The 21,369-nt window shown below is 36.9% G+C and overlaps 1 protein-coding gene across 7 annotated transcripts in view; it reads left to right on the plus strand.

The window, feature by feature from the left end:
- Nucleotides 1-21,369, plus strand: part of SCAPER (S-phase cyclin A associated protein in the ER) — a 591,234-nt gene that overhangs the window by 166,685 nt on the left and 403,180 nt on the right. For all 7 annotated transcript variants that reach the window (XM_058428046.1, XM_032176146.2, XM_058428043.1 and 4 more), the window contains one exon: nucleotides 14,975-15,130. In XM_058428046.1, coding sequence (XP_058284029.1) covers nucleotides 14,975-15,130 — 156 coding nt within the window. The remainder of the gene's footprint in view (nucleotides 1-14,974; nucleotides 15,131-21,369) is intronic.

Raw genomic sequence — 21,369 nt, forward strand, 5'->3', positions numbered from 1 at the left:
TGTCTTTGATTTCTTTTTCTTGTTTAATTGCTCTGGCTAGAACCTATAGTATATTGCTGAATAGAAGTAGTGAGAGTACACACCCATTTGTTATTCCTGATCTTCCTAGATGTATTTAATCTTTCATCAAGTATGATGTTAAGTGTAGAGTTTTCATATACAGTTGAGCCTTGGTATCTGTGGGTTCTGCATGTGCAGATTCAACCACCTGCAGCTCAATCAACAGGTGGTTGAATCCATGAATGCAGAGGATCAACTGTAAGGGACTTCAGCGTGTGTGGATTTTGGTATTCGTGGTGGATCCTGGAATCAATCCCCCATGGATACCGAGGGACAACTATATGTCCTTTATCAGGTTAAGGAAATTCATTCTTATTCATCATTTGTTGAGTGTTTTTATTATGAAGGGATATTGGATTTTGTCAAATGCTTCTTCTCCATCTATTGCTGTTACACTATTTTTTTTTTTGTCCTTGTTCTGTTGATCTGGTGTATTACATTAATTGAATTTAGATATTTTGTATATTTGTCCAATTTTGTTGTTTAAAGTACAAGGGTAAATCTCATCCTGTTACTTACGGCTGGAAGTGGAATTTCTGATCTATGTATTATTAGTATTTTTATCTTTTTATTTTTGAGGGATAGTCTGAAGTAGATTATTGATTGTCAGAAAGGCAGAATTAAATCCAGATCTTTCTGGTTCCAAAGGCTCTGATTTTACCGCTGTACTTATTACTTTAGTATTCTCATTTTGTGATATTTTGTCATATGACTTACATACATTTTGACTTGTCTAATTGCTTAATATACTTACTTTCAATATTATTTTATTAAGCCAAAGTGACTCTTATAAGCAAATTAACCTAATTATTTATCACAGTTTAAATAATTTCCATAGAGATGGATGGTCAACTCTTGGGTATCTTTACATGAGGAGATCAGCTACCATTTATAGTTCTTTTAATTCTTTTTCTTATAATTCCAACTTTTATTTTGGATACAGGGGGTACATGTGCAGGTTTGTTACATGGATATATTATACCCAAATAATGAGCATAGTACTCCATAGGCAAATTTGTTTTGCTTTGTTTTGTTTTGTTTTTTTGAGACAGAGTCTCACTCTGTCACCCAGGCTGGAGTGCAGTGGTGCGATCTCGGCTCACTGACAGAGCTGCCTCCCGGGTTCAAGCTATTCTCCCGCCTCAGCCTCCCGAGTAGCTGAAATTACAAGCACATGCCACCATGCCTGGCTAACTTTTTTTTTTTTTTTTTTTTTTTTTTTTAGTAGAGACAAGTTTTCACCATTTTGGCCAGGCTGGTCTTGAACTCCTAACCTCAGGTTATCCACCCACCTTGGACTCCCAGAGTGCTGGGATTACAGGTCACTAGGTAGTTTTTAACCTTCTCTCCCTTCCCTCTCTACCTCGAGTAGTCTGCAGTATCTATTGTTGCCATGTTTATGTCCATATGTGCTTATTGTTTAGCTCCCACTTACAAATGAGAAAATTGTCCTTTGGTTTACTGTTCCTGAATTAATTCACTTAGGATTATGGCCTTCAGTTCCATCTATGTTGCTGCAGAGGATACAATTTCATTCTTTTTTTGGTTGCATAGTATTCCATGTTGTATATGTACCACATTTTTTTAAATCCGGTCTATTGATAGGCACTATTGATGGACTCCTGGGTTGATTCCATGTCTTTGCTATTGTGAATAGCGTGGCAATGAACATATGACTGCACATGTCTTTTTGGTATAATAATTTGTTTTCCAATAGGTATATCCCCAGTAATGGAATTGCTGGGTCGAATGGTAGTTGTGTTTTAAGTTCTTTGAGAAATTGCCACACTGCGTTCCACAGTGGCTGAACTAATTTACATGCCCACCAACAGTGTATAAGCGTTCCCTTTTCTCTGTAGCCTTGCCAGCATCTCTTGTTTTTCTTTTTTTTTTTTTTTAATTATACTTTAGGTTTTAGGGTACATGTGCACAATGTGCAGGTTTGTTACATATGTATCCATGTGCCATGTTGATTTCCTGCACCCATTAGCTCGTCATTTAGCATTAGGTATATCTCCTAATGCTGTCCCCGCCCCCCCCCACCCCCCACCCCACAACAGTACCCGGAATGTGATGTTCCCCTTCCTGTGTCCATGAGTTCTCATTGTTCAATTCCCACCTATGAGTGAGAACATGCGGTGTTTGGTTTTTTGTCCTTGCGATAGTTTACTGAGAATGATGTTTTCCAGTTTCATCCATGTCCCTACAAAGGACACGAACTCATCATTTTTTATGGCTGCATAGTATTCCATGGTGTATATGTGCCACATTTTCTTAATCCAGTCTATTGTTGTTGGACATTTGGGTTGGTTCCAAGTCTTTGCTATTGTGAATAGTGCCGCAATAAACATACGTGTGCATGTGTCTTTATAGCAGCATGATTTATACTCCTTTGGGTATATACCCAGTAATGGGATGGCTGGGTCAAATGGTATTTCTAGTTCTAGATCCCTGAGGAATCGCCACACTGACTTCCACAATGGTTGAACTAGTTTACAGTCCCACCAACAGTGTAAAAGTGTTCCTATTTCTCCACATCCTCTCCAGCACCTGTTGTTTCCTGATTTTTTAATGATGGCCATTCTAACTGGTGTGAGATGGTATCTCACTGTGGTTTTGATTTGCATTTCTCTGATGGCCAGTGATGATGAGCATTTCTTCATGTGTTTTTCGGCTGCATAAATGTCTTCTTTTGAGAAGTGTCTGTTCATGTCCTCTGCCCACTTTTTGATGGGGTTGTTTGTTTTTTTCTTGTAAATTTGTTTGAGTTCATTGTAGATTCTGGATATTAGCCCTTTGTCAGATGAGTAGGTTGCAAAAATTTTCTCCCATTCTGTAGGTTGCCTGTTCACTCTGATGGTAGTTTCTTTTGCTGTGCAGAAGCTCTTTAGTTTAATGAGATCCCATTTGTCAATTTTGGCTTTTGTTGCCATTGCTTTTGGTGTTTTAGACATGAAGTCCTTGCCCACACCTATGGCCTGAATGGTATTGCCTAGGTTTTCTTGTAGGATTTTAATGGTTTTAGGTCTAAGATATAAGTCTTTAATCCATCTTGAATTAATTTTTGTATAAGGTGTAAGGAAGGGATCCAGTTTCAGCTTTCTACATATGGCTAGCCAGTTTTCCCAGCACCATTTATTAAATAGGGAATCCTTTCCCCATTGCTTGTTTTTGTCAGGTTTGTCAAAGATCAAATAGTTGTAGATATGCGGCATCATTTCTGAGGGCTCTGTTCTGTTCCATTGATCTATATCTCTGTTGTGGTACCAGTACCATGCTGTTTTGGTTACTGTAGCCTTGTAGTATAGTTTGAAGTCAGGTAGCATGATGCCTCCAGCTTTGTTCTTTTGGCTTAGGATTGACTTGGCAATGCGGGCTCTTAGACATTCTGACTGGTGTGAGATGGTATCTCATTGTGATTTTGATTTGTATTTCTCTGATAGTTAATGCTGCTAAGAATTTTTTCATGTTAGTTAGACACTTGTATGTCTTTTGAGAAATGTCAATTCATGTCTTTTGCTCATTTTAAAAAATGGGATTATTTGTTTTTTTGCTTGTTGATTTTTAAGTTCTTTATAGATCCTGGATATTAGACTTTGTTAGATGCATTGTTTGCAAATATTATCTCCCATTCTGTAGGTTGTCTCTTTACTCTGTTGGTAGTTTCTTTGGCTGTGCAGAAGATTTTTAGCTTAATTAGGCCCTACTTGTCAACTTTTGTTTTTGTTCCAATTACTTTTGGAGATATAGCCAAAATTGACTTGTCAAGCAGATGTCAAATGTCAAGAAGGTTATTTCCTAGGTTTTCTTCTAGGATTTTTATAGTTTGAGGCCTTACATTTAAATCTTTAATCCATCTTAAGTCAATTTTTATATGTAGTTAAAAGTAAGGGTCTAGTTTTGTTGTTCTGCATATAGTTAACCAGTTATCCTAGTGCCATTTACTGAAGAAGGAGTCCTTTTCCCATTGCTTGTTTTTGTTGGCCTTGTTGAAGATCAGATGGTTGTAGGTGTGCAGCTTTATTTCTGAATTTTCTGTTCTGTTCCATTGGTCTGTGTGTCTGTTTTGTACCGGTACCATGCTGTTTTGTTTACTGTAGCCTTGTGGCATAGTTGGAAGTTGGGTAATGAAATGCCTCAAGCTGTTCCTTTTGCTTACTATTGCTTTGGCTATTGGGGCTCTTTTTTGGCTCCATACGAATTTTAGGATAGTTTTTTTTTCTAATTTTGTGAAGAATGCCACTGGTGGTTTGATAGGATAGCATCAAATCTGTAAATTGCTTATGGCCATTTTAATGATACTGATTCTTCTAATACATGCGCATGGGATGTTTTTCTGTTTGTGTCATCTCTGATTTTTTTCAGCAGTGTTCTGTCATTCTCCTTGTTCAGTTCTTTCACCTCTTTGGTTAGCTGTATTTTCCTAGGTATTCCATTTTCTTTGGCTATTTTATATGATATTGTGTTCTTGATTTGACTGTTTACCTGGGCATTATTGGTGGATAGAAATGCTCCTGATTTTTGTACACTGATTTTTATATCCTGAAATCTTGCTAGAACAGCTTATCAGTTTCAGTAGCCTTTTGGCAGAATAATTCATGTTAAGTGAATTAAGAGTCTGCACTAAAATTCCTGCTAATGTAAATACTGTTTTAAAACTTTACTACCACTTGCTCACCTGTTGGTGCTCTCAATTGTCACTGTTTTCTGTTCAATAAACTGTGAAATCCTGTCTGGACATGTATTCCATTTCTACAAAGAAAATAGAAACTGTATTTTTTTCCTTATTCAAAAGTATTTTTATTATCATAGTGAAGACTGAAGTCTCTTGAGTTAGATAAACTTGAACTTAGGTTCTGACTCCACCACTCAGTAGCTGAATATCCTTAGGTATTATTTTACCTCTCTGACCCTATTTGTTCATCTTTAAAATGGGAATAATTTTATCTACATCTCAATTACTGTAAGTATTAAGTTAGATCATGCATGTTGTGAAGCAGTTAATGTCATCTTTGGCATAACAAAAGCACTTAGTAAAATATTAGAAGTATAGAAGAAATATTCTACTCAATTTTTTCTGAAGTCTCTCATGTATTTCTGTTGTTCTGTTACTAATCAAAAAGTACTAATAATCCAGTAATTTTTTTAACTTAAATTTTACTATAAGTGTACTTTCCTTGGGACCATGTACCATTTTAGTCCTGTTACATACTCAAGATTTTTTTTTCCACGTATGCTTTTTATGAGTCCTTGGGGTAAATTAACGGCCATTTCAAATCCTTTAGTTCTTTCTTAGGAGATAGATGATTGAAAATAAATTAGCTAGTATTCTGTTGATGGTGATTAATATTGCAGCCTGAGTTATTCAAAACCTGATTTTATATTAGATCATAGTCCATTATTTAATAGTCTAATATTGACTTTCATTTTCAGTTTCTTAATGATCTCATTGACTCATTTTCAGTTGCAGCATGTCTGGTAATAACTGCTGTTTATTTTTATTCTTTTTTTTTTTTGTAAGAAAAGACACCTGTTTCTTATTCCTTGTGCTGTGGGTCCTATTTTTGTCCCCTTTGCTGTTCTTGGAATTTTTTTTTTATCAGTTAAATTCTTGTGCCTGGTCCTTTGCTTTCTTCCTCTAGATTACCTACTTTTGTACACCTGTTTTATAGATTACCTATTTTGTACTTTTGTAAATCCCCAAATTTCTGAGAAATAGTGGCCTGAGCTTGTTTCTACTACCTCATCACCCATGTCTTCCTTAATTCCTTATATCATTTTCCCCTTTCTGCAACTATATTTGCCTTTGAGAATATTTCTTTGTTTTCACTGAGCTTAAAATACTTTTCTGAATCACTTCATATGAAAAGATGCCATCAGGCATCTTTTTCTAGAAAACTTCTGCACTATCTTAATTTTCTCTCTACTCTCTAACCAGTCCTTTACTGTCTTCCCTTCTTTATTTTGTTAGTTAAACGTAACTGAAAAATGAAGTTTCACTTCACTTACTCTTCTTCTTTAGTATCACAGTCACTACCATTGCTTCAGCGTCTTCTCTGCAGTGATTTCGAAATCTGAATCTTTAGCCCTACCTTCAACTGAGCTCTAGACTCAATTGCCTATTGTTTGGTGCTTGTATCGAGTGGAACTCATCAGCTCACCATCTCCTTTATCCCAAACCAACTGCTTTACTGAATTCCATATTTTAGATAATGATAATAATAACTAGTCACCCATTAACCTAGATTTGGAAAACTTGTATTCATTTACTTCATTTCACTTTTCTTTTTAATCTCTTCTTGACAACTTTTTGTATATAAGCCAGAAAGATAAGCTAATTTTTTCTGACATCTTCTTTGGAGTCCTATGTATACATACACCTGCAGTTCTCTAACTCTGTAGGCAGCTACATTTTCCATTGCAGCTGCTACCAGTTTATTTTTATCTCCCTCCTAAATATTTACAGTTGATATTCTTCCCTTTTGTTTCTCCTCCCTCCAGATTAATCTTTCTGGAGGGTATTGTAATGCCTCTCAGTCCAAAAACCTTCGGGGACTTTTTATGGTCTTCAAGCCTAAGTATAAATCCATTACTCTAGATTTCTTTAATATTATATCGTATTTAAAATAGTGGCCATATTTTTATTTTAAAAGTGATTCATTTTTATTTTGAAGAATGTAAGCAACATAGCAAAGGAAACTCAATCCCACCCTCAGAAATAGCCACCATTAACATTAGGTAGACACTGTTTCAGACATTTTCCTATTATTATATTCAGATTGCATGAGTGGATAATCTTATAAAATAGAATTATGCTATACATGATACTTCTTAGTAAGATGTATTAATCTTTATTTTAGTTCCATTTTAAGGGAAGAAGATGAAATGGAAGTAAAATTGAGGAAATTCTTGAGTTTATCATGTTTATCACAAGAATTCATTCTCAGAATTTTTTGAGATAAGAAAATATGAAACGTATTGAAAGTTTGGAGTTGTATTTATTCAATTTCATTTTAATTTCTGAACATTTTTAGGGAACCCTTGCTAAAAAGAGATGAGAAAATTAGCACTCATATATCATCCTGATCTTTCCACAATAATTATTCATAGTTTTATGATGTTTCTCTTGTTAAGGTTGATCAAATTTACGTTTTCCTCTGTAACTTTAAATTCCTCAGTTTAGTTTTCCTTGTATATGTAAATTGACTCATTGCTTACCAATTCTTCATTTATGAGTTGTTTTATCTTTTGGTTTGCTGGATTTTATTAAGAAAAAACTTTTTTCTAGGAAAAGCTCATATATGCTCTGTTCCTTGAGTTTTTGCATATTTTAGGCCTGAAGCATTTCTACCTGAATTATATGTTGGTTTGAGATCATATTTATGATTCACAATATCTCTCCTTCAGAACTTCGAGACATTATTCCATTATCTTAGTTATTTCAGTGTAGACTATTTGAGTCTACACTGAATTTTCTTTCTTGTAGGTGACTTACATTTACTGCGTGGAAGCTTGAAAAATTATTGTTCTTTCTTAATGTTTTATGATTTAATAAGGATATTCTTGATGATAATGTTCTGAGTCAGTTTTTTATGAAGTAACATAAGGTCTCTTAATCTTTAAACATTTCCTGTATTTTATGTTGGAATATTTTCTGTTGCCTTTCTTAACTACGTAGATACTATTTATCTTTATCTTTATATTAGGTCATTTTGCCATGTTCTCTATATTCAAGGCTTATTATCCATTCATTTTCACTGTAAAAATCTACAATAACTGTATTATCAAAAGTTTTTCCTCTAGAAGTAATTTGTTTGTTTTAAGTAGAGACAGGGTGTCACTCTTATCACCCAGGCTGAAGTGCAGTGGCATGATCATAGTTCACTACAGCCTTGAACTCCTGGTCTCAAGTGATCTTGCTGAGTCAGCCTTTTGGGTGGCTGGGACTATAGGCATGTGCCACAAAATTTGACTTATTTTTTAAATTTGTTGTAGAGATGGAGGTCTTGCTATATTGCCCAGGCTGGTCTCAAACTCCTGGCCACAAGTGATCCTCCTGCTTTGGCCTCCCATAGCATTGGGATTACAGATGTGAGCAGCTGTTCCTGGCCCATTATTTGGGGTTGGTTTTTACGATATCTGTTCTGTTCCATGCATTTTCTAATTTAAGTAATTCTGTGACAGTGTTACTTTTGTACTCTGTTTGTTTCCTTAGCTCACTAATCACCGTTATCAAATAAGACAGTAGTCCTCCCTTAATTGCAGTTTTGGTCTTTGTGGTTTCATCTACCCTCAATCACAGTCCCAAAATACTAAATGGAAAATCTAGAAATAAACAATTCATAAGTTTCAGATTGTGTGCTGTTGTGAGTACCATGATGAAATCTTGTATAGTCATGTCCCAGACATAAATCATTCCTTTGTCCAGTATATCCATGCTGTATATGTTATCTGCTCATTGGTGTGTTAGCCATCTTGGTTATCAGATGGAGTGTCATGGTATTACAGTGCTTGTGTTCAAGTAACCTTTATTCTATTTAATGGTCCCAAAGCACAAGAAGAGTGATGCTAGCAATTTGGATATGCCAAACAGAAGTTGTAAAGTGCTTCCTTTAAATGAAAGAGTGAAAGTTCTCAACTTACTAAGGAAAGGAAAGAAATCTTATGCTGAGGTTACTGAAATCTGTGGTAAAAATGAATCTTCTATTTGTGACACTGTGAAGAAGGAAAAAGAAATTTGTACAATGTATGTAGTCATCCCTCAGTATCTGTGGAGGATTGGTTTCAGGGCCTCTTGAAGATACAAAAATTCATGGTTGCTCAAGTCCCATGTATAAAATGGTATAGTATTTGCATATAACCTATGCACATCCTCCTGTATACTTTAAATCACCTCTAGATTACTTATGCCTAATACAATGTAGATACTGTGCAATAGTTATTATACTGTATTATTTGAGGATTAAAGACTAGAAAAAATGTCTGTACAGGCATGCATTGTTTTATTCTGCTTCACTTTATTGGGCTTCAAAGATACTTACTGAGTTTTTAAAAATTGAATATTTGTGTCAATCCTGCATCAAGCAAGTCTTTATTTTTGCCATTTTTTCCAACAACATGTGCTCACTTCATGTCTCTGTGTTATACTTTGGTGACTCTTATAATATTTTAGATTTTTTAATTATTGTATTTATTATGATCTTTGGAGTTACTATTGTAATTGTTTTGGGGTGCCATGAGCCACACTTGTATATGACAGCAAACTTAATTGATAAATGTTTTGTGTGTTCTGACTGCTCCACTGACCTGGCCATTCTCCCATTTCTTATCCTCAGGCCTCCTTATTCCCTGAGACACAGCAGTATTGATATTAGGCTAATGGGTTATTAATCGATAACCATACAGTGGCCTCTAAGTCTTTTTTTTTTGAGATGGAGTCTCGCTCTGTTGCCCAGGCTGGATGGAGTGCAGTGGCGCGATGTTGGCTCACTGCAAGCTTCGCCTCCCAGGTTCACGAGTGGCCTCTAAGTCTTCAAGTGAAAAGAAGAGTTTTACATCTTGCACTTTAAATCAAAAGCTGGCAATGATAATGCCTATTGAGGAAGGCTTGTCAAAAACTGGGCTAGAGCCTGTGCAACTTAGCAAGACCCCATCTCTACCAAAACATTTTAAAAATTAGCCAGATGTGGTGGTGCATGCTTATCGTCCCAGCCACTCAAGAGGCTGAAGTGAACGAATCACTTGAGCTCAGGAGTGTGAGGCTGCAGTGAGCCACTGCACTCCAGCCTGGGTGACAAAGTGAAACCCAGTCTTGAAAAACAAAAAGAAAAAAAATAAAGCTGGGATAAACTGAAAGCTAGGCCTCTTGTGCTAGTCAGTCAGGTTGTAAATGCAAAGGAAAAGTTTTGAGAAAGATTAAATGTGTTACTTCAGTGAACATATGAATGATAAGAAAGCACAACAGGTTATTGCTGATATGGTGAAAGTTCGAGTGGTCTGGATAGAAGATCAAACCAGCCACAACATTCCGTTAAGCCAAAGCCTAATCCAGAGTAAGATCCCGATTACTTCCAATTCCGTGAAGTTTAAGAGAGCTATAGAAGCTGCAGAAGAAAAGTTTGAAGATAGCAGAGGTTGATTCTTGAGGTTTGAGGAAGGAAGCCATCTCAATAACATAAAAGTGCAAGGTAAGGCAATAAGTGCTGACATAGAAGCTGAAGGAAGATCTAGCTAAGATAATTGATGAAGACTGCTGCACCAAACAAGAGATTTGCAGTGCAGATGAAAGAACCTTCTCTTGGAAGAAGATGCCATCTAGGACTTTCATAGCTATAGAGAATTCAGAGCTTGGCTTCAAATCTTCAAAGTCAAGGCTGACTCACTTATTAGGAGCTAATGCAGCTGGCGACTTCAAGTTGAAGCCAGTGCTCCTTAACCATTGTGAAAATCCTAGGCCCTTTAAGAATTAGGCTAAATCTATTCTGTCTATACTGTATAAATGGAACAACAAAGCCGGCGTCATAGCACATCTGTTTATAGCATTGTTTACTGAATATTTTAAATCCACCGTTGAAACCTCCAGCTCAGAAAAGAAGACTCTTTTCAAAATTTTACTGCTTACTGACAATGCACTGGTTACTCAAGAGCCCTGATGGAGAGTACAAGGAGATGAGTGGTGTTTTCATGCCTGCTAACGTAACATCCATTCTGTAGTCCATGGATCAAGGAGTAATTTCAACTTTCAAATCTTAGTTTTTTAAAAAATACATTTTATAAAGCTATAGCTGCCATAGATAGTGAATCCTCTGATGGATCTGGGCAAAGGAAATTAAGAATTTCTGGAAAGGACTCACCATTTTAGATGGCATTAAGAACATTTGTGATTCATGGGAGGAAGTCAAAATATCAACATTAACAGGAATTTGGAAGACATTGATTCCAACCCTCACAGATGATTTTTGGTGGTTCAAGAGGACAGTTAAGGAAGCAACCGCAAATGTGGTGAAAACAGCAAGAGTATGAGAATTAGAAGTGAGCCTGCAGATGTGACTGAATTGCTGCAGTCTTATGACAAAAATTAAATATACGAGATACCTCTTGAGAACTTGTTTGGAGATTCTAGCAGGGGAGCACAGCTACTCATATTCCTTGACCAAAGACCAGTCCTCCTCTATCAGGGATGGTCATCCTCTTTGACCGAGCATGCAGCTTTGGGAGGGACGCATATGGAGTGGTGAGGGAGGAAGGGGACACCCGCTTAGCCAGCCAGATCAGCTGAATCAACCCTGGTGATAAATGGGGTGACAGATGTTGCAGCCAGATCCCCCTCACATCCTAGTTACTTCTTATGAATGAGCAAATAATGTGGTTTCTTGAGATGGAATCTACTCCTGGTGAAGATACTGTGAACATTGTTGAAATAACAAATTATTTAGAATATTCCATAAAATTAATTGATAAAGCAGTAGCAGGGTTTTGAGAGCATTGACTCCAGTTTCGAAAGACTCTACTATGGGTAAAATGCTATCAAACAGCATCACATACTACAGAGAAATCTTTGAGGAAAGGAAGAGTCCATCAGTGTGGCAAACTTCGTTGTTGTCCTATTTTAAGAAATTGCCACAGCCACTTCAGCCTTCAGCAACCACCACCTGATCAGTCAGCAGCCATCAGCATCAATGCAAGACTCTCCACCAGAAAAAAAGATTATAACTTGCTAATGGCTCAAATGTTCATTAGCATTTTTTTGAGAATTATTATTATTATTATTATTATTATACTTTAAGTTTTAGGGTATATGTGCACAATGTGCAGGTTTGTTACATATGTATCCATGTGCCATGTTGGTGTGCCGCACCCATTAACTCGTCATTTAGCGTTAGGTATATCTCCTAATGCTGTCCCTCCCCCCTCCCCCCACCCCACAACAGTCCCCGGTGTGTGATGTTCCCCTTCCTGTGTCCATGTGTTCTCATTGTTCAATTCCCACCTATGAGTGAGAACATGCGGTGTTTGGTTTTTTGTCCTTGCAATAGTTTACTGAGAATGATGGTAGTGTTTTAGAATTAAGGTGCGTACATTGTTTATTTAGACATAATGCTGTTGCACAATTAATAGGCCATAGTATCATGTAAAAATAACTTTTATATGCACTGGGAAATTTGATAATTCATGTGACTTCCTTTATTGTGATACTCAGTTTATTGTGGTGGGCTGGAACCAAACTTGTAATATCTTTGAGGTATGCCTGTACATGTTCAGTACAAACACCCATTTAAAAAAACATTTTTTATCTATGGTTAATTGAATCCATGGATGCAGAACCCACAGATATGGAGTGCTGACTATATAGGTACTGTCTGTGATTTGAAGCATCCACCAGGGGTCTTGGAATGTATTCCCTGTGGATAAGGAGATACTACTGTATGTTGTTTTATCATCTTTCCTTTGCTTCTTTAAATTCATGTTTTTGTCAAATTTTTCAGTGTTACCAAGTTTGTCTAATGAATTTTCTGCTGTTTGTTAGGTTATTTTCTTATCTTTTTTTTCTTTCTTTTTTTTTTTGAGACGGAGTCTCTTGCCTAGGCTGTGCAGTGGCACAATCTCGGCTCACTGCAATCTCCGTCTCCCAAGTTCAAGCGATTCTCCTGCCTCAGCCTCCGAAGTAGCTGGGATTACAGGTGCATGCTGCCACACCCGGCTAATTCTTTTTTGTATTTTAGTAGAGATGGGGTTTCATCGTGTTGGCCAGGCTGGTCTCAAACTCCTGAGCTCAGGCAATCTGCCTGTCTCGGCCTCCCAAAGTACTGGGATTATAGGTGTGAGTCACTGTGCCCGGCCACAGGTTATTATTTTCTTCCAAATTGTTGCTGTTCTTTTAAATGAGACAGGGTCTCACTCTGTTGCCCAAACTGGAGTTTAGAGGCGTGATCACGGCTCACTGCAGCCTCCAACTCCTGGGTTCAAGCAATCTTCCCACCTCAGCCTCCCAAGTAACTAGGACTATAGTTGCACGCCACCACACCTGCCTAATTATATATATATATATAATTTAATATATATATATTTAATAGAGATAGTCACTCTACATTGCTCAGACTGATCTTGAACTCCAGGGCTCAAGCAATCCTTCTGCCTGGCCCTCCTACAGTGCTGGGATTGCAGGCATGAGCCACTGCCCCCTGCCAAGATTGAGTTGTTTACTCTGACTTTTGCATACTCTTTCCCTTGTGAGTTTTATTTTATTGTAAAAATTTTGCTTAGTGTATTAGGTCTCATTACTTTTTCTTTCATTTTGATTATGTTTAATATGTGTGCCCTGATATAGTCTGAATAAATTTTCCTTGAACATACTTGTTTATCATACACACACACACACACACACACACACACACAGACAGAGAGAGAGAGAGAGAGATGGAGTCTCGCTCTGTCGCCCAGGCTGGAGTGCAGTGGCGCGATCTTGGTTCACTGCAACCCCTACCTCCCGGGTTCAAGCAGTTCTCTGCCTCAGCCTCCTGAGTAGCTGGGATTAGGTGCCTGCCACTATGTCTGGCTAATTTTTGTATATTTAGTAGAGACGGGGTTTCACCATCTTGGCCAGGCTAGTCTTGCACTCCTGACCTCGTGATCCACCCACCTCAGCCTCCCAAAGTGCTGGGATTACAGGCGTAGCCACCACGCCTGGCCTATCTTGTATTTTGAGTACTTTCAGTACAGTTTGAAGGATATTTCTGTGATTAATGTACTTATTAAAGTGCTTATAAAAGTGGTATCATGGCATAGAGATTGGGAAAGCTTAGTTGGATCTGTATTCAAACTTTTCTGAGATTTATAAAATATCTTAATGTAGGTTTTATTCCATCCAGCATGGATTCCTGTAGTCTGTGGCTGGCAAAGACAGTTATCTCTAGTGTTCACTTCCCTACTTCACTCTACCATTTTAACTGTAGCATACCCTCCCCTCTGGCTTTCAAGAATGAGAGGGTTGATCCTACCTGATTTTTGAGCTTTATCATTAGCTGTCCTTTACTTATAATATCTGTACATTCTAGCAAAACTTGACTATTAACAATCAATATATGTGAAGTTAAGGATGCAATGTATAGTTCAGTACCTTGTATCTAATTGTCACTCATTCATTATAAGTTGAAGAAAAGTAATTTGTTGTTTATTTTTACATTTTGTCCTCTCACTCATTAGAATAACATGAGCATACCTATTTCAATGTTTGTGTAATTTGTATAGTTGCAAATTACAATGTTATTAAGTAGAACTTTGTAAGATGGTCTCTATAAGAATTTAAAATTGTTTCTTCACTTAAAAATGTTTTCAGTGGCAGGCCTCTAAATCACTTCTTTCTAAGGCCTGTGGATTTTTTATACACACTGGATTATTATCCATTTTGAGGTAAATATTGAAAGAAAAGACCCATAATTCCTTCATTTATTTTTTGTTCCATGCCTTACCACTGGTTCATGTTGTTATATAAAGACTGTTGTTAGATTTCTTTCTTTCTTTCTTTTCTTTTTTTTTTTGATATGGAGTCTTGCTCTGTCACCCAGGCTGGAGTGCAGTGGCACGATCTTGGCTCACTGCAACCTCTGGCTCCTGGGTTCCAGCAATTCTCCTGCCTCTGCCTCCCAAGTAGCTGGGATTACAGGCACCTGCCACCACACCCGGCTATTTTTTCTTTCCTTTTTTTTTTTTTTCTAGTAGAGACAGGGTTTCACCATATTGGCTAGGCTGGTCTTGAACTCCTGACCTCAGGTGATCCGCCTTCCTTGGCCTCCCAAAGTGCTAGGATTACAGGCGTGAGCCACCACGCCCAGCCTGACTGTTGTTAGATTTCTTATTTTTGTAATGTGCCCTAGAATTAACTTGATCTAAACCTTACCTTCTTTGTTTTTTAAAGGTGAATGAAATTGCCTTTATAAATACCCTTGAAGCCCAGAATAAACGTCATGATGTTTTATCAAAGTTGAAGGAATATGAACAAAGGCTTAATGAGCTACAGGAAGAGCGTCAGAGAAGACAGGAAGAAAAGCAAGCACGTGATGAAGCTGTGCAGGTAGGATTTTATTCAGCAAACATTGATTGAGCACCTGTCATATTTGTAGGGTCCAGCCCCACAGGGTCGGTGGGATTTTCTCCCCATGTGCGGAGACGGGAGATTTTTTTAAATTTAATTTTATTATTATTATACCTTAAGTTTTAGGGTACATGTGCACAACGCGCAGGTTTGTTACATATGTATACATGTGCCATGTTGGTGTGCTGCACCCATTAACTCGTCATTTAGCATTAGGTGTATCTCCTAATGCTATCCCTCCCCCCTCCCCCCATCCCACAACAGTCCCTGGTGTGTGATGTTCCCCTTCCTGTGTCCATGTGTTCTCATTGTTCAATTCCCACCTATGAGTGAGAACATGCGGTGTTTGTTTTTTTTGTCCTTGCAATAGTTTGCTGAAAATGATGGTTTCCAGTTTCATCCATGTCCCTACAAAGGACAGGGACTCATCATTTTTTATGGCTGCATAGTATTCCATGGTGTATATGTGCCACATTTTCTTAATCCAGTCTATCGTTGTTGGACATTTAGGTTGGTTCCAAGTCTTTGCTATTGTGAATAGTGCCGCTATAAACATACGTGTGCATGTGGAGATGGGGGATTATAGAAATAAAGACATAAGACAAAGAAATAAAAGACAGCTGGGCCCGGGGGACCACTACCACCAAGACGTGGAGACCGGTAGTGGCCCTGAATGCCAGGCTGTGCTGATATTTATTGGATATGAGACAAAGGGGCAGAGTAAGGAGTGTGAGCCATCTCCAATGATAGGTAAGGTCATGTGGGTCACATGTCCACTGGACAGGGGGCCCTTCCCTGCCTGGCAACCGAGGCAGAGAGAGAGAGGAGTGAGAGAGACAGCTTATGGCATTATTTCTGCATATCAGAGACTTCTAGTACTTTCACTGATTTGCTACTGCTTTCTAAAAGGCAGAGCCAGGTGTACAGGATGGAACATGAAAGTGGACTAGGAGCGTGACCACTGAAGCACAGCATCACAGGGAGACGGTTAGGCCTCAGGATAACTGCAGGCGGGCCTGACTGATGTCAGGCCCTCCACAAGAGGTGGAGGAGTAGAATCTTCTCTAAACTCCCCCGGGGAAAGGGAGACTCCCTTTCCTGGTCTGCTAAGTAGCGGGTGTTTTTCCTTGACACTGATGCTACCGCTAGACCACAGTCCACTTGGCCACAGGTGTCTTCCCAGATGCTGACGTTACCGCTAGACCAAGGAGCCCTCTGGTGGCCCTGTCTGGGCATAGCAGAAGGCTCGCACTCTTGTCTTCTGGTCACTTCTCACTATGTACCCTCAGCTCCTATCTCTGTATGGCCTGGTTTTTCCTAGGTTATGATTGTGGAGCGGGGATTATTATAATATTGGAATAAAGAGTAATTGCTACAAACTAATGATTAATGATATTCATATATAATCATATCTATGATCTATATCTAGTATAACTATTCTTATGTATTTTATTATACTGGAAGAGCTCGTGCCCTCGGTCTCTTGCCTCGTCACCTGGGTGGCTTGCTGCCCACACATATTTTAGATTTAAAGCTAGTTGCTGAGGACCCCAACTGGAGTAACCTAGTGTTTGTTCCCAAAGGTGCATGGTTCATTATGGCACTCTAGAAACATAAAGTCTATTTTCTAAAAGATAGTGTGTTCTCCTTCAGTTACGGTCATCAGTTCTTTCATCAGCAGACTGTAATCATAGCAATAGAATCATCAGCTTCAACTAGGTGAAGGATTAAACTGCTCTGGACAGATGATTGTCTATTCTTTTCTAATTGGGCTGGGCAAGAATATGGTCCTCTCCCAACAATAAAAGCAAAGGTTGTTTTTGAATCAGTATATATAGCCTCAAACAATTTTTTGCCTATGATGAGGCAAATTTAGGGTAATTTTTATGCCTAAGATAAGGGGCATCTGTTATTTTTTAGATGGTATCATCAGATACCATAATTAGATTTTAACCTCTGCAGCAAACCCTACGTTTGCAACCATTTTCAAGATGGGGAAAAGGTTAAGGCATAAACTATCCTGCTGTTTATAATCTATTTTAGATCTCCCTCAGTAAAATGCTTGCCCATAGTCTTTAAAGACCTGACATATTTTTGGATGTAGAAAACAAATTTTGCAGTATTTAAATATAAATTCACACATGCTCTATTTATTGTGACTAATGTTTATTTGTTCCTTCAGTGATCATTTCATTGAGTTACTGCAAGTCATGTGTCAGCCTCAAAGATATGAAAAACATACATCTGTGTTCTCAACGTGGAGATGTATATGTACATAAACAAGATGAGGAAAAATGCTATGCTAAAGGCATTGTCAGTAGCACAAAGGAGAACACCTTATTTATATAGAGAGTAGAGGGAATATGAAAAAGTCCAGAAAAGTTTCCAGGTAGAGATGACATTTTTACTAAATTTTCAAAAATGAAACAGACAAATGATAAGTTGTATGGGAGGGCATTTCATGCAGAAGGGGATGTGAGGAAGCGGTGCATTAGAGTTAGGAGGAGGTCATGAAAAGCTTTGTAGGTATTTTTAAAAATTACAGGTGTTGTATTTCATGCTTCTTGTTATCAGTGATTTTAGCAAATTATTAATACATTTTTAAGTTCATTGGTCACTTTTTGCTATTTGTGGGCAATAACAGGCATTCCCATATTCATCCTGATCTCTATTTGATTTGAGTCCAATGTACTATTTTAATGAATGCAAAGCTAACTTCATGTTTAAAAATGCAGAATGCTCCCATTAGAGAAACTAGCCTTTCCTTTCCAAGAAGCAGTAAAAATTTTCATATTTATCATTTATAAGCTATTTATCTATTAACTTGTATTCTTAAATGAGTAAAAAAATATATTTGAATGTTTAATTTGAATCTTTAGCATTATTTCTGTTTCTCTACATGATAAATGCTATAAATGTCTGTAGAGAAAGAAATACAGACAGATAAAAATAATATGGTTTGTAAATTATGTGTTACTTTAATAACTAATAATTCAGAGATATAAATAAGACATTTTTGCCTTTATAGCAAATAGTAAATTACAGTTTAATTTGAAAGAGTGTAATTAGAGTATGTACAAGGTACAAAGGTACCACAGAGGAGGGAATAATTAGCTCGATTGGTGGAAATAGAATATCAGGGAAAGTTCTCTGGAAAAGATAACTTCTTAGCTGGTTTTTTTGAGGAAATACATGAGTAGTAGTGTATATTTTTAAATAGACATCTTTGGTTCCTTCCTCTGCATTTTGCAGATTTGAAATATAACAGTTATCTTTCGTTTAAAAATGATGACTCTCACTTCACAATTTTTAACATTCATTAAAACTGAAAGGAAAACAGTTTACTAAACTAGTAGGGAATTTCCTCCACCAACCAACACTTTAAGAATTGTTTTGGCTCTTTAGAATTATTTTTGTTTTTAAAAGTGCTGAAATTTCCTATGGATTTAATTTCAATGAAAAATTTAAACCTGTCTACGTATGCTTGAGATATACTGAGATAGTTAGAAAAATCCACTGGTAGATAACACATATAACATTAAAATTTTAAAAATGTGTAGTTATTACATGCTGTACAGGCACTAGTGCCAAGTATTCTGTAAATACAATAATGGTAAGATCCTAACCTAATACAGAATTTCAGAGACCCTCCATTCATTTTATTTTTACTCTTGAAACATTCTCATGGACTATTAAAGGCAATTGTGATTCTCATTTCTTGTAAGTAAAATACCAAGTGCTGCCATCATATATTCTCAGTTTGCTGTTATTGTTATGTATATTCTTTATTGATTAATTATAAGCTCAATTTTTTCTTTTTTACTTATCCTGCTTTGTCCTTTTGTCCTAATCATTTGAATTGTAGGCATAAAGAGGAGCTACAGAATCCTTTCTTAGGCTGCCTTAAACACCTCCCTGGCTGAGATATGTAGGGGTCTGAGAGGTTCTTCTGTAGGCTTAAGAATTAGTTATATTTCTAATTCCTTTGCTGTAAGTTTTAATTCTTTCCTTGTGGCTATATAGATTCATAGTGTATATTATTTTATAAAGTCATGCTTCATTTATTAAACAGATATTTAGGAATCCCTACCCTTTGCAGGGTGCTTTGTGGGGTACAAAGTTTCCTGTCTTTCGGGAATTTAAATTTCAGATTGGGAAATGGTAGCTGAATTTTACTCATTAGCTGTGTGGCTACCAGTTCTCTTTTCAAGTTATTAAAAATGGAAATTAATAGGTTGAGTAACTTTTTACATCCAGTTATCTCTTTTCATACAATGTTGGAGTTGGTCTGATGTCCATTAAAACAATCAGCAAGTTGACATTATGTTTACAAGTGTACACTTGGCTACACTGCACATACCTGAAGTAATTATTTTTACATAATACATATTTTATAAGATCAATTTAGGATTTAAAAAATTACATTCCTCAAGCCCTTGGTCTTAATAAAATATGAAATGAAAAATTCTGCTTTAATTCTTTATATTTAATGCCTAAGCTCTTTGTATTTTGTTGTGAAACGTGTTTTCAGATATAATATGGAATTTTTAAACTTCAGAAAAATTGGACTTTAAGAGGAATTTTTTTGTTCACTTTTTTTTTTAATGGAGAAAATTTTCTGTGCCAGATTTGATTGTTTTTAGTCTTAAGAGTTTTTGATATTTTTTTGGCTAACCAAGTTTCCACATATTATTCTTGATTAGTCATGAGAAATAGCTGCAACTATTTCATGAATAGTATGCTCAGACAGTAAAAGATATATTTTAAAATCTAATTGCATGACTCCAGCAGTCTGCAGTGTGCCTGTTATGTCCTCCTCAAATCAGAGCATTCCCTCCAATTCCCAGTTTACTCTCTTCTTATACCACCCACCCCCTCAAAAAAAAAGAGAAAGAAATAGAGATCCTTTTGGCTATTTTTAAAAGGCTTTCTTTCCCTGGGGCAGATAGAGCTTGTAGTGCAGGTGAAGTTACTATTGTGAGCTCAGTTAACTGTTAGAAATGTTCAGATCTCTCTTCTGTGTTCCCTGAATAGAAATTGCTTTGTTATTTTTTTTCTGCTATCTTTACTGAGCCCTTACTATGGCTAAACTCTATGCTGAGAACTTACCTGTAATTAATAATTTACATCTCACAATCAACTGAGGCTCTTTAAGGTGAAGTACCTTGCCCAAGGTTATGTAAGTAGTAGGTACTAGAGCTTAGATCAATGTATTCCATTAATTATAGAGGAGAGGCTACCAAGAGGTTGTATGTGCTATCTGGGGAATGGGTATGGATTCAGAGAAACATATCAATAACATGAGGAACAAATATTCATGGCAAATATTTCCTGAGTGACAAATATTTCATGTTGAAGTTACCCAGTTTTGATGATTTATCTTCTGGCTTGATGATGATGATGATGATAATTATTGAGAATTTTATATATGCCACTATGGTAAGTGCTTTTCATATATTAGCTCATCTGTGCTTTATAATATCCTAAGAAATACATATTATTATTTATCTTCTAGAAAAGTAAGGCACAGAGAATGTAACTAAGTAGCCCAGAGTCACTGTGCTAGTGAATAATGGGGTCAGGAAACAAAACCAGGGAATCTGACCCGATATCCACTCTTATACCCACTATGCTCTATTATATTACCTCTTTCTCCTTCTCACAAGCTGTCTTTACTTAATTCCATCATGAAACCTTAGTTCAGAAATAAAACCTATTAACTATGGTTTTTTCATCGTATTCAGGTATTTCTATAACCATATATTAACACAAGGCTTTAGAAGTGATTAATCAGAAAACATATATTAAGTTCTGTATTAGTCAGAGTTCTCTAGAGGTACAGAACCATGTGTATGTGTGTATATATATATATGTGTATATATATATATATGAGTTTATTAAGTATTAACTCACACAATCACAAGGTCCCACAACAGAGTGTCTGCAAGCTGAGGAGTAAGGAGAGCCAGTCCGAGTTCCAAAACTGAAGAACTTGGAGTCTGATGTTTGAGGGCAGGAAGCATCCAGCACGGGAGAAGGATGTAGGCTGGCAGGCTAGGCCAGTCTCTCCTTTCATATTTTTCTGCCTGCTTTATATTCTAGCCTCGCTGGCGGCTGATTAACCATCACAAGTTCCCACAAAACAAATACAACACAGCGTTTGCGTAAAAAAGGAAGTCTTTACTGAATTATGTGTAACACTGGTAAATGACTTTCAG

Source organism: Hylobates moloch, unplaced genomic scaffold (genome assembly GCF_009828535.3).
Source record: "Hylobates moloch isolate HMO894 unplaced genomic scaffold, HMol_V3 SCAFFOLD_14, whole genome shotgun sequence".
In the NCBI taxonomy this organism is placed as follows: Eukaryota; Metazoa; Chordata; class Mammalia; order Primates; family Hylobatidae; genus Hylobates; species Hylobates moloch.